The 12451-nt window shown below is 48.9% G+C and overlaps 1 protein-coding gene across 2 annotated transcripts in view; it reads left to right on the forward strand.

Moving 5' to 3' along the window:
• Positions 1–4798: 4798 nt before the first annotated feature.
• The window catches only part of Limd1 (LIM domain containing 1), a 62407-nt gene continuing 54754 nt past the window's right edge, over positions 4799–12451 (forward strand). Inside the window, exon 1 of one of the 2 annotated variants that reach the window (XM_076917685.1) lies at positions 4799–7131. In XM_076917685.1, coding sequence (XP_076773800.1) covers positions 5754–7131 — 1378 coding nt within the window. In that variant the 5' untranslated portion in view covers positions 4799–5753. The remainder of the gene's footprint in view (positions 7132–12451) is intronic. The other variant, XM_034484030.2, reaches the window with a different exon arrangement.

Below are 12451 nucleotides of genomic sequence, written 5' to 3' on the forward strand. Positions count from 1 at the left end.
TTTTTGGGAGGGTTGATGGTTGTTAGGCATTCTCGGCCATATGAACATGAACATGTGACCAGGCACATGACTCCAGCAAGTGTACCTGTGTGCTGCAGTAGACAGTACTAGGCTAGACTAGGTAGGAGTAGAGTTTTTTTGGCCTGGCATAGGCCACACACACCACACACACACACACACACACACACACACACACACACACACTGAGTAAGGTCACAGTCCCAGATTCTGGGTCTCACCTGGCAGAGTTCCAGGGCAGAAAATGATGAAACAAAGGTTCATTACAGGCAGCAGGAAAAGACCTTCAAGGCAGCTGCTTTTCTCCATTCAGGGGACTGTTCCTCAGGGAGGCTTGGGGCCAGAGAGGCCTGAGGTTCAGGAAGCAGACTTGGAGCAGCCAGCACTTCCTGGCCTGCTCTGGGCATCAGTGGGATGGAAAGAGCTCAAAGGAACCTTGGTGGCTAATTCTTCCATCCATCTTCTCAGCTGAAATATAAAGATTCTATTCAGAGCCGTCCCTGCAGTGGGACATACTTTGGGACACACACAGCATTGTGCACAGGGACATTTCCTATAGCCAAGCAAAAGCCGTAGAAAGGCCCTTTCAGTTCACTGAAAAGTAAGCAGGACTCTAGTCAAGCCAGAGGATCTTTGCCTCATGGGTCGGGTAGCTCCATGAACATAGTGTCATGCCTGGAGGCTACTGGACTTGAGTTTTCAGATGACCCTGAGTCTATAATTCTTTACAGAAGCCTATATTTAAAACATATATGTCTTCACGTAAACAGTTTTGTTTATTTATTTATTTATTTATTTATTTTTAGTTCAGGGCTCAAACCAAGAGTCACACATGCCAGGCAAGCACTGTCCCTCTGAACTACATCCTAAACCTTCCTGCATTTTTGAGACAGGGTCTCATGCAAGCCCAGACTGACCTGGAACTCACTATTTAGCTCAGGCTAGCCTCAAACTCTTGCAGATTGTTCTGCCCAGCTTTCTGAGTGCTAAAATTACCCACCTAGTTTGTAAATAGATATTTTTAAAAATGATTTATTTATTTTATGTATATAAGTACACCATTGTTCCCTTCAGATACACCAGGAGAGGGCATCAGACCCCATTGCAGATGGTTATGAGCCACCATGTGGTTGCTAGGAATTGAACTCAGGACCTCTGGAAGAGCAGTCAGCAGCCCGTGAATAGATATTTTAAAATATATTTTATATTAAAATGCACACACACGTATATGAGATCATGTTGTCTCATAGCCTTTCTTTTTTGTGGTTGCTTTTGTTTTGTGAGACAAAAGTCTCCTATGGCCCAGGTAGGACTCAAACACTCTTACTAGGGGATGACCTTCAACTCCTGATCTTCCCGCTTCTAGCTCCCAAGTTCTAGGCGTACAGGCACAGACCACCACATCTGGCTAAAGTCATACTCCTGAGTAAACCATGCCTCATTAACATTCATGAAATATGTTTTGGATCAAATGTTTGGTTACAAGATAATCAGTTAAATTTTACAGGAGGATTGCAGACAAGAGATGCATATGCTTACAAGGATAACAATATGGCTTTTATTTATTTGTTTGTTTCTATAAGTTTGAGTAACCAGTTAATTTTTTCTACCTGTAGGTGGCAAAAGCTGTGGTCCCTTTTCTACTGTGAGTACCTTTTGGGGTGGGGGTGTCCAGTGACTGTCATGTATGAGGTACTAGTCTGAGTTCCTTGGGGTACAATAGTGAAGCAAAGGTGTGGTTGGCAAGGTTTGCATTTTAATGAGGAGACTGACAAAAACAACCAATAAGGAAGAAGTTCCCTGTGTATCAGAGAGGGTGCTGGGATGCACTTCCCCAGGAAATGGGCTTAAGTGGGACCTGGAAATTGCTTATCTTGGGAAGAGATTTCGAGGCAGAGGAAATGCCTATGATTGGTGCACTGCTCCTAGCTGGCCAAAGCTGGTCCTGATTAGCTGGTCCAGCTCTCCCTCTTACCAATCAAATGGATTGAGTTAGAGCAATACAAGCTCTCACAGAGAACTCAACTTTGGTGAACTTTATGTCCAGAGACTCCAGGTGGGGCTGAGGAGCTCAGAGGACCTGACTGTCTTCTGGGCCACCCACTCTTGCTCCACAAGATGGCTGGTTTCCAACAGGCACTTCCGTGATTTCAGCTACCCACTCACTTCCTACTCTACTGGAAAAAAAAAATCCAGGCTATTAGAAGGGCTTCCATTCTATTAATAAGATCTCAGTGTCATTGTCCTTACTAGCTCATTGCTTGCTCAAAATCCTTCCTCTCTATTACTGGGCAGGAGAGTGCATTGGAGTTCAGGCCCAATCTCTGCAGGATGTCTCCCCACACTCCTCTTCCTTCCATATTAACATTGCTTTCCCCACAGGCCCTACTCACTAGGTCATTCCTGCCAGCTTTGAAATAGGCTCTGCTACCTACGATATGTTTTCAGTTTCTGATTTTTGTAGTACTGATGATTAAACTTAGGACCTTGCCTATGATAGGCAAATGATCAAATGATTTTCCACCAAGACAGGTCTCCAGCACTCAGCCCTCTTTTCTTTTCTTTTCTTTTTTTTTTTTTAATTTTGAGACAGAATCTCACTAAGTTCTCTGTGCTACCTTGAACTTACTTTTTAGTCCAGACAGGCCTCAGACTTACGACTCTCCTAGCTTACTCTCTTGAGTAACTAGGAGTACACCACCAGATCTAGAAATATTTTGCTTTTTAAACAACTGATAGGCAGGAATAAATAAATTTAAAAACATATCCACCCATCCATCCACCCACCCATCCATCCATTAATTCATCCTTTCATTTAATGTCTGTATGCTGGAGGAGTCGGAGCTACTGTAGAGTTTCTGGAAATCAAACTCAGGTCACCAGGCTTGGCAGCAAGTACCTTTACCCCCTGAGCCATCCTACAAGGCCTGAAGGCATCTTTTGAGATACTAGTCAGCATATGTTTTCAAATACATGAAACAGACAAAAGTGTCCTATATTAAATAATTGTGGCATTAAATAAATGCCACATTAATTTGGCACATAAATGTGGCATTAATTAAATAAATAATTCCGTGTGCAGAACTGGAATTGTTTTGATCTCATCAGTATTGAACAGCAGCAGTAAAACATTCACAGCCTCCTGGCCATTTTGAACATTGTGTATGGGTGTTTTGCTCACAAGTGTGTCTGTTTCACATGCATGCAGTGCCTAGAGAGACCAGAAGAGGGTGGTGGAGCAGTTGTGAGCCACCAGGTGGGTGCTGGGAATCAAACCCAGGTCCTCTGGAATAACAGCTAGTGCTCTTAACTACTGACCCATCTCCCCAGCCCATTTCCAGCACTTCTCAGGATCACTCGCATGATGGTATATAGGACGCCATCTTTATAAGCTGCTGTCATTACTACTGTGGTTGTTTTGGGGATGGAACCCAGGTCTTCGAGTATGCCTAGCAAGTGTTTTATCACTGGTTGTAGCTCTAGATATGGGAGATGGTTTTGGAATAAAGACATTTAATCCTGGGCTGGAGAGATGCCTCTTCAGTAAAGAACACATATTGCTCTTGCATAGGACTGGATGGAGTTCAGTTCCCAGTACTTACATGGAGAACCACCTGTAACTCTATTTCTGGGGTTTCTGATTCTCTCTCTGGTCTACAAGAACATCTGCTCTCTTTCTCTCTCTCTCCCACCCCCACACACATATACACATAATTTAAAAAATAAAATAACTCATTGAAACCTAATATTAGTATACTGCTTTGTAGCAGTACTCATTCAGCAGATTTTATCGCGCAAATAGTCTTCCCATCCCACGGATGCTATAAAATGCAAATCTGGGGTTAGTAGCTTGGGGCTGGAGCCTGGGACTCTTCGTTTTCAACAGATATCCTGGACGTTCAGAGTCTGCAGGTCAGTGAACCATTCTTGTGTTTAGAGAATATAAGAATATAAGCATTTCCATATGCAGACCAACAGCTCGAGTTGACCCTCCATACCTAGAGCTCCGCATTTAAACAAGGGTGGAAAATACTCAGAAAAAAAAATGTGTTTGTGTTAAACACGTACAGATTTCATTTTCTTGCCATGATTCCTGAAAAACAACAACAAAACCAAAACAAAGAAAAATGCTAAGAACTGTTTGCATAACGTTTACATCTCATTAGGTAGTATAAGGAGAGACCTGGAAACATTTAAAGTAGATGGGGGATGGGGTGGAGGGGGGTGGGGGTAAGTCTGCAGGTTAGTGACTTCAGTTCCCTGGATTTAAATAGTGTTCAAAACCAAGCAGGAAATAAATAGGTTGTAGGTTGGAGTAAGTTTATGGGGAGGTGATTTTAGCTGGGGAGGAAAGAAGAGACACCAGGCTCTATGCAGGCACTAGGAAATTCCATCCACCTGAGGGTAGGTGGAGCAGTCATGCCTGTTTGTAGAAGTGAAGTCATGTTTTCAAAGTAAGTCCCGAGTAAGCCTGAGGGTTGAAGTTCAAGAGTGACAGGCCTGGGATTTGTTTTAGATCATGCTGGCGGCTGTGTGGGACTTTCCCCGGTCACCTAGGAGCTATGTATGTTATTGCGAGCCATGGCAACCTGGGGTGGTGAGGACCAGCTTGAGGTTCAAGAAACCCAGTAAGAAACGACAAGTCTCTCTGGGCACACTTAGGACGTCCAACACAAATGCGCTCCGAGGGATCACTTTAATCCCCGCCCCCTCCCCCCCCTTTTCTTTCTTTCAGAAGAACTGGGCCTCCTTCTTTGCTTTGCTGGTTGTGTGGACCTCTGGGGCTCTTGTCCTGCTTTGCCTCAGCCTCTCTGCAAAGAGACCCGGCTACAGCAACAAAGTTTTTTGCAGCTGGGCTCCTGAGAGCCTGAAGTCATCGGGGAAACGACGCTTCAAGCAGCCAGGGGCCTGGACACCGAACTCCGGACACCTTGTTCCCTCCCTGGAGACTCCCGCAGCGCTGCCAGGGGTGGAGCCCGTGCGATACACTCAAGGGGACCCGAGGGAGGCTCGGCGCACCCTCGACTATCCGGCAGCGGCAAAAGTAGGGCGGGAGATCGCAACTCCCTCCCGGTGCCCAGCGAGGGCCGCCAAAGCCCGGCGTGCGCATCACTGGCCTGCAGGGGGCGCCCGCGCCCCGCCCGGTCCCGCCCTCCACGCCTCCGCCCGCGCCCCTGCGCGGCCCGGGGCGGGCGCAGCCGGCCGGCGAGCTCCGGAGAGTGACTCCCCGCGCGCTCACTTCCGCGTCCCGCCGCCGGCCGCCGCCATCGGACAATGGGCCGCGCGCCGCGGCTGCAGTGAGCTCTGCTGGATCCGGCCGCCCGCCCCAGGCCAGGGGCTGGCCAGCGCGTTTGCAAGTTCGGTTGCCGGACGGACGTGGATGTGAGTTTCTGTTTTCTGTGTACGTTCTCTGTCTTCTTTCGCCTGTTTTGGGGTTTTGTGACTTGGAGAAGGGAACTTTTCTAAGCAGGCCGGGCACGGACTGAAGGCTACTCTGCCCCCACGTGGACGCTCCCCAGGGGAAAAAAAGAAGTCTGAAAGTAAACTTAGCCCCGCCGGCCTGAAGGCCTCAACTTTGGCTGGACTGTTAAGTTTTGGAGTCATGACCTTCTCGCTGAGCAGGTGGGAATCTCTATCTGCCTTGGGCTGGACCTGAAACCTCAGCGGGCACCCAAATCTCCCCCACCCCATACACCCCTTGTACCAGGGCTAGGCCCCGGACAGTGATCCACAACATGGACAAATACGATGATCTGGGCCTTGAGGCCAGCAAGTTCATCGAGGACCTGAACATGTATGAGGCCTCCAAGGATGGGCTCTTCCGGGTGGACAAGGGTGCTGGCAACAACCCAGAGTTTGAGGAAACTCGAAGGGTGTTCGCGACCAAGATGGCCAAAATCCACCTCCAACAGCAGCAGCAGCAGCAGCTTCTACAGGAGGAGGCCCTACCTAGGGCAGTCAGAAGCCCTGTCAACGGTGGGAACCGTCAGAGTGTGAGCACCAAGCTGGCTGCAGATGGGGCGGCTAAGCCTCCTCTGGCTGTGCCAACAGTGGCACCTGGATTAGCTACCACTTCTGCGGCCGTGCAGCCCTCATACCCATCTCAGGAGCAGAGGACCAGGCCATCTGCTCATGGTGCAAGACCTGGCAGTCAGAACTGTGCTTCCAGGGAGGGGCCTGTGAGTTCCCAGAGACCTGCTTTACACGGTCTGGGTCCCTGTGAAGACCCTTCCTGCCTCACTCACGGAGACTATTATGACAATTTGTCTTTGGCAAGCCCACAGTGGGGTGATAAACCAGAGTCCCCTAGCAGCGTGAGTCTGAGTGTAGGGAGCGGATGGCCTGGTTGCCCAGGGAATGATTCCCAGTTGCCCAGATCCTGTGGGGACCGTCACCCTTACCAGCCACAGCTCTCCATGTGCTCTGGCAGGTCTTTTGAAAGTGGCATCAGTGGCCAAGACGGTGGCATGGGTGGCCATAGCAGTGAGAAGCCAACAGGCCTTTGGTCCACTGCCTCTTCTCAGCGGGTGAACCTCGGCTTTTCTTCCATGGGCTTGGAGAATGGGACCTCAGCTCAAGCCAAGGGCACAACCGTTTCAGCACCGACGGTCCTTAGCAGCACTAGCCAAGGAGCTTGTCCCAGAAGAGATTCAGGTCTGGGATATGAGGCCTCAGGCAGGGTCTCCAAACCCCTTGTGGACACTCAGCCTTGGCTCCAGCATGGGCCCGAGTCTTACCTCTCTGTTTCTGCTCCATTATCCTCAGCAACTGGCAAGGACAGTGCCCAGACAGGTGTGAACACTGGGCTGGATCCTAAGCTTGGATGTGTGGAGTCTGGCACTAGTCCCAAGCCCAGCCCCACCAGTAATGTCCATCCGGGAATGTCCACTCCGTCTGACTTATCTTGTAAAGAGAGTCCTCCCAGCTGGTCCACTGACAGTAGCCTGGGACCTGTGCTCCCAGAGAGCCCCACCCCCTCCAGGGTGAGGTTGCCCTGCCAGACCCTTGCACCAGGCCCTGAGCTTGGACCCTCCACTGCGGAACTGAAATTAGAAGCCCTCACCCAGCGTCTGGAGCGAGAGATGGATGCTCACCCCAAAGCGGACTACTTTGGTAAGTAAGACGCTTTGAAGTTGCCTGCAGTGGAGTGATGGTGTCCGCACCAGGATGCTATGGCTGATCTCGAAGTGGCCGGCTATTGTTTTCTCCTTCCTCTTTCAGCTACTTCTGCTCCTTTACAAACTTGAGAGCAGCTGTGGGCAGAAGGCAGCCTTTGCATACGGGAGTTACTGGTGTGTGCAGAGCGAAGCAGGTTGGGATTATTCATAACTGCCCTCAAAAAAGGGAAGTGAAGCTGGGAGGTGGTGGCGCATGCCTTTGATTCCAGCACTTTGGAGGCAGAGGCAAGAGGATCTCTGAGTTTGAGGCCAGCCTGGTCTTTATAGCATGAGTTCTAGGACAGCCAGGGCTACACAGAGAAACCCTGTCTTGAAAAATCAAACCAACCAACCAACCAACCAACCAACCAAAGGGAAATGCTGTATGTTTGGGGGGCCTGAGGTACCACCTCAAGCCTCTTGCAGTGACTGGCTTGAGCTGGACTTGAATTGGAACATTTTTCCTAGGGCCGAATTTATGATCGTTCTACATGGTGTAAGCGTGTGGAATGTGTGGCTTTTGTTCTTGTCTGCTGTTCAGTATGGTGGTTCTGCAGGTAGACCTGTACTAGCATCGTATCTTTGCCTAGATGCTGGTACCAAAAGGACATCTTTAGCCCCTCCTTGGATCTGCTGCAGCAGGAACTCAGGGTAAGATCCAAGGAGGGCTAATTCTGCAGGATCACAAAAACAACTGAGCCAGGTGCCTCTTGACTCAGTCTACACCCAGGCACCAGCCAGCAGCAGGTGATACCCACAGGTGTGGCCTGAAATAAGATGAAGGTGCTTCCTGAGGCTTTTACCCAAGGTTGCAGATTTCATTCTTGCTTCTAAAAAAAAAACCACACAGGCTCTTTATAGACGACTGGCTTCAACTCTTATTTCTGCATGGGGTTTGGAGGCAGTGAGAAAGTAGCTGTATCCCTTTGTTGAAAACAGTTGCCTGTCTCATGGGAGGGTGACTTGGAAAGACAGCCTGTGCTTAGGAGTCTGTGGCTTTTTTCATCTTTTAATTTTTTCCCCCCTCTCTCCATTTTTGGCTTCTTGAGTAATGGGTTCATGATTTCTCCAAAGTCTAAGTCCTACCAAATAGTAGCTTCACCAGTAGAAGAGGGCTGGGTCAGGGAAGGCCCTTGAGGGAAAGATGCTGGCTTTTTCCCCCGCTCTCCGAAAGAACCGGTTTGTCCTGAGACCTTAGGAGGGTCACAAGCCCAAGGAGATGGGCCATGGGCATATATGCAGTCCATAATAGTACTGGGGTCTGTTTACTGTGAGCAGTTCTGGGGACTAGAACTCACGGCACTCAGCAATCAGAGGTCATGGTTGCTGTTAAGTGGTTTCTTCTTAGATTTATTTATTTTATTATTTTATGTACATGAGTATTTTGTCTGTGTGTATGTGTGTGTACCACATGGATGCCTAATGTTGGTAGAAATCAGGAGAGGGCATCAGATTGCCTGGGACTGGAATTACAGATGGTTGTGAGCCCCTGCGTGGGTGCTGGGAATTGAACCATGGTCCTCTAGAAGAGTAACAAGTGCTCTTAACTGCTGAGCTGACTCTCCAGCGCCTTGTTTTGCCTTGTTTTAAGCGTAAAGCACCTTCTTGCTGTGAACTGCCCCATCTTGTTTGCAAAGCCCGACCTTGGAAAATAACATTTAGCTGGAGATGTGGTGGATCTTTTAAACTTACCGTTTTTTAAGTTAAAGCTCACAGCACAAAACCATTTGTTCAGGGGTGATAATTTATGTTCACCATCAGAGCACTGAAATTGAACCCATACTCCGTATTCATTCATTCTCCAAGCATTGATCACCCGTCTGGGGCTGTGCTCTGAGCTAGGCCTTGGGAAAACGCCGTGGATAGACAGTCAGTACAGTGCAAGCAGTAGGAAATGACCAAGACCTAGGGAGAGAGAAATATTAGGATGAAGCCTTGTCCTGTGGGTGACATTACTTGTTTTGAACTGGGTCATGAAGTGAGGTCTCCACTGGGAAGATTGCATTTGGGCAGAAGCTAGAAGGGCAAGGGATGGCGGGACTACTGTGTACCTTTGTAGGGAAGGGGTGGAGTTTGTGGAGCTCACGCCAGGGGAGAGTCTGCCCTGTGGCTGCTTTGATGGTGGAGTGTCTATCTCTGACTGATTGTGTGGCAGGAAAATTCCTCCCTTTTAGGGCTCAGCAGGCAAGTTTTAGCAGACCGTGTGCTTCTCCAGGCAGCCCTCCCTTGCCTTTAACCAGTTTGCGTAGGCCTTTTCCCCTCCCTAGGTCTCATAGCACTTACGAGATTCGGAATGTATTAAGTCATGGTTAACTTTTGCTTCCAGGTAGGATATTATTTCATGACGCATCATGTTTGCCAAAGGGAGCTGAGGTGTTGTCTCACTGTCAGTCAGTAGAACTCCAGTTAGAAGCAAAAAAGACTGACGTTTGGTTTGTTAGCCTAGGTACCTTCCTGAACTAGACTGAAGGTGTCTCTTGAGCTTCTGATTCTGGGCAGAGCGTTTGACTTTTCCCCTTCACGGCCAGTGAATGCTGTTGGAGTCCGAAGATACCCAGTTTCTGGTTATTTAATGGTTTTAAAACTTTTATTAATGGGGGAGGGGTGGGTGGGAACCATGGTGTGTGTATGGAGGTCAGTTCTTATTCTCCCGTGTGGGCCCTGGAGGCAGGCTTGGCAGGCAGCCGTCTTGCTGGCCCTGGTTTTGATTATTTGTTAGTTTAACACTAAGGGTACTTCTGGAACTTTGCATGGATGTTGTGGTGTATCTCTGTGTGTTGTTTTTGCTTTTAATTATTAATTAATTAATTAATTAATTAGAGACAGGGTCTCGCTCTGTCGCTTAGGCCACAGCTCTCAGTGACCTTCCTGTCTCAGTTTCATGAGTGTTGTGACGATGGACATCAGCTACTGCATCTGGCTCCATTATGTGTCTAGACAGGCCTTGTTTCTTTGTACTCATCCCACTGTGCCTGTGTGTTCTCTGGGACTCTTCGGTGGCTCTTTCTAGTCCATGAGGAAATATGATTGTGCGTATTTATGAAACAGTAGACAGCATACCATTGCAGCACAAAGGACAGGAGGCAAGTCGGGAGGCTTGGTGTTGCCATTCCTCAGACTCCTGCCATTTCTTTGTGTTTCATGATCCTATTAGGTCTCTGGAAACATCTAGTCATCTGTCCTCAACTATTGTCATCACACACACACACACACACACTTACACACACATACTTACACACCTCGTGTGTAAGACATGAGATGTCGCTTCTGTCCAGTCCTGGCCCATCCTTTCCCACCCTACCCAGTCTCTGCTGTGCTCTGGTAACCACTGGTCTGTTCTCTGCTTCTTTGAAATCAACCCTTAAACTTTTATATCTGAGTGACAGTGTGTGGTATTCGTCTTTTTCTGCCTGATTTACTTCATCTCACGTGGTGAAAGCCGCTGATGCTCTGTCAGGGATGCTTTTGGGCTCCCAGATTCTCTGGTGCTCATTGCTCTTAGAAGATACTGTTCACGTAGAACAGCTTCTGTTCTCATGAAACTGCTCATGCCATCGAGAGGAGATGAAGATTCAGGGTGCCATTGCCTTGTTTATTTAGGCCCCAACTTTTCCTCCTCAATCTGGGTCCTCTTCTCCCTTACTAAGGCCCAAACAAAGTACCATCTCAGCCTGGCTTTCTTGGAAGCTAACTCTGAGACTTTGTTTTGGAGGGTGCTCAATGAGTGGTACTTTTGGGGTCCACATCTGACCCCGTAGGGAGGCAGCAAAGTCTAATGTTATCTTGACCTGGCTTTCACACACTTCCTTCAGGGATCAGCCACTAGATGTGGTCTGCCCTGGGAGTTGAGTAACCTTGGGTGGAGTGTTTTGTGCAGCTGGGGTAGTCCCCCTAGGGCTGATGACAAGTGAAGGCTACCCACCAGTCTCACACTAGCAACTGGGTCAGTGCTCCATCAAAACACCCATCACAACTGCACTTCTGGTGCTGGAAAGGACATGTTACCTTGGGCACCCTGGTTCTGATTATAGCTGCTGTCTGGTGAAGGCCAAGCATTGGGAGACACCGTTGCCAGCTATTCACAGCTTGTCCTCTGTTATAAACAAGGAACTGTGGCACAAAGGTTCAGTGACTTGCCCCTAGACCACCTCAGCTTTTACTTCTTGGGTGGGACTAATGGTCTCCCAGGTCTGGCTTAGATATCCTCTGTTCATCTACCCAGGATGCAAGCTTTTCCCCAGGCGGGAGAAGGCTCTGTCCCCCTCTGCTATGTACATGAGTGAGGATCTGAAGGTGAGAAAACAGTGAAGAGTCTCTTTTCCCTAGAAGTAGAGAATGGACCTCTCCCCACCTACAAAGACACAGAGAGACTGACTCTATCTTCAGCTTTTCAGTGCTTGACCCTATACTTAGACACCAGGACACAGGATATGATTTCCCCTGGGAATGGCTTTGTCCCTGCCTGGGCCCATCAAGCCCCACTGGTTTCATTTTAGAGGCTCTGTAGGGGGCAAATTGAGCAGCCTAAACAAGAAGCAGTCACAGACTGTCCAGCCTGTTTCTCTGTGTAACATTTTTGTCTTTCTTTACTTTTACTTTTTTGAAACAGGGGTCTTATGTAGCCCAGGCTAGCCTTGAGCTCATTATGTAGATGAAGATGACCTTGGACTGCTGATCTTCCTGCATCCACAGTGTATTTGGGGGTGAGTGGAAATTCCACGAGTCATCTGAGTGGAATGAGGTCTAGGGATGGCCAGGCCTTGGTGACACTGGGACACAGAAAGCCCTACTGCAGGATATGACCTGAGGAATTGACAGAGATGCCTCTGTGTGGTCAGTGGTTAGGATTCAGACAATATTTTGGTCCTCTGTGTCTTCTGAAAGACTTCTTCTCACCCACACCTCAGCCCTGTGCCTGCCTAGCAGTGCTTATCTCCCTTCAGAGATGTCAGGGGCGAGTGACCAGGCGGTCTCTAGGCTTCATTCAGAGCTGTACACCACTCAGTCAATCTCACAGATGCACCGGGCACCTGGGGCAGTCCCTGCTGGGCCCTCTGCTTCTGGTTGAGATGATAGGGAAGGACACAGGGGTCAGAATCAGACCCGGCACCATGGTAAAGTCTGCACTTCCTCTAAGGTCTCTGAGTACTGTGCCATCCCACCCCCACTGGTACACCCCCAACTGCCTTGGCTGTTCCCAAAGGATAGATACCTGCCTGCCGATCTCCCTCCAGGCATCCTGATTTTCTGGAAGCAGAGCTGTAACTGACCTGGCT

Source organism: Arvicanthis niloticus, chromosome 21, assembly GCF_011762505.2.
Source record: "Arvicanthis niloticus isolate mArvNil1 chromosome 21, mArvNil1.pat.X, whole genome shotgun sequence".
Taxonomy (NCBI): Eukaryota; Metazoa; Chordata; class Mammalia; order Rodentia; family Muridae; genus Arvicanthis; species Arvicanthis niloticus.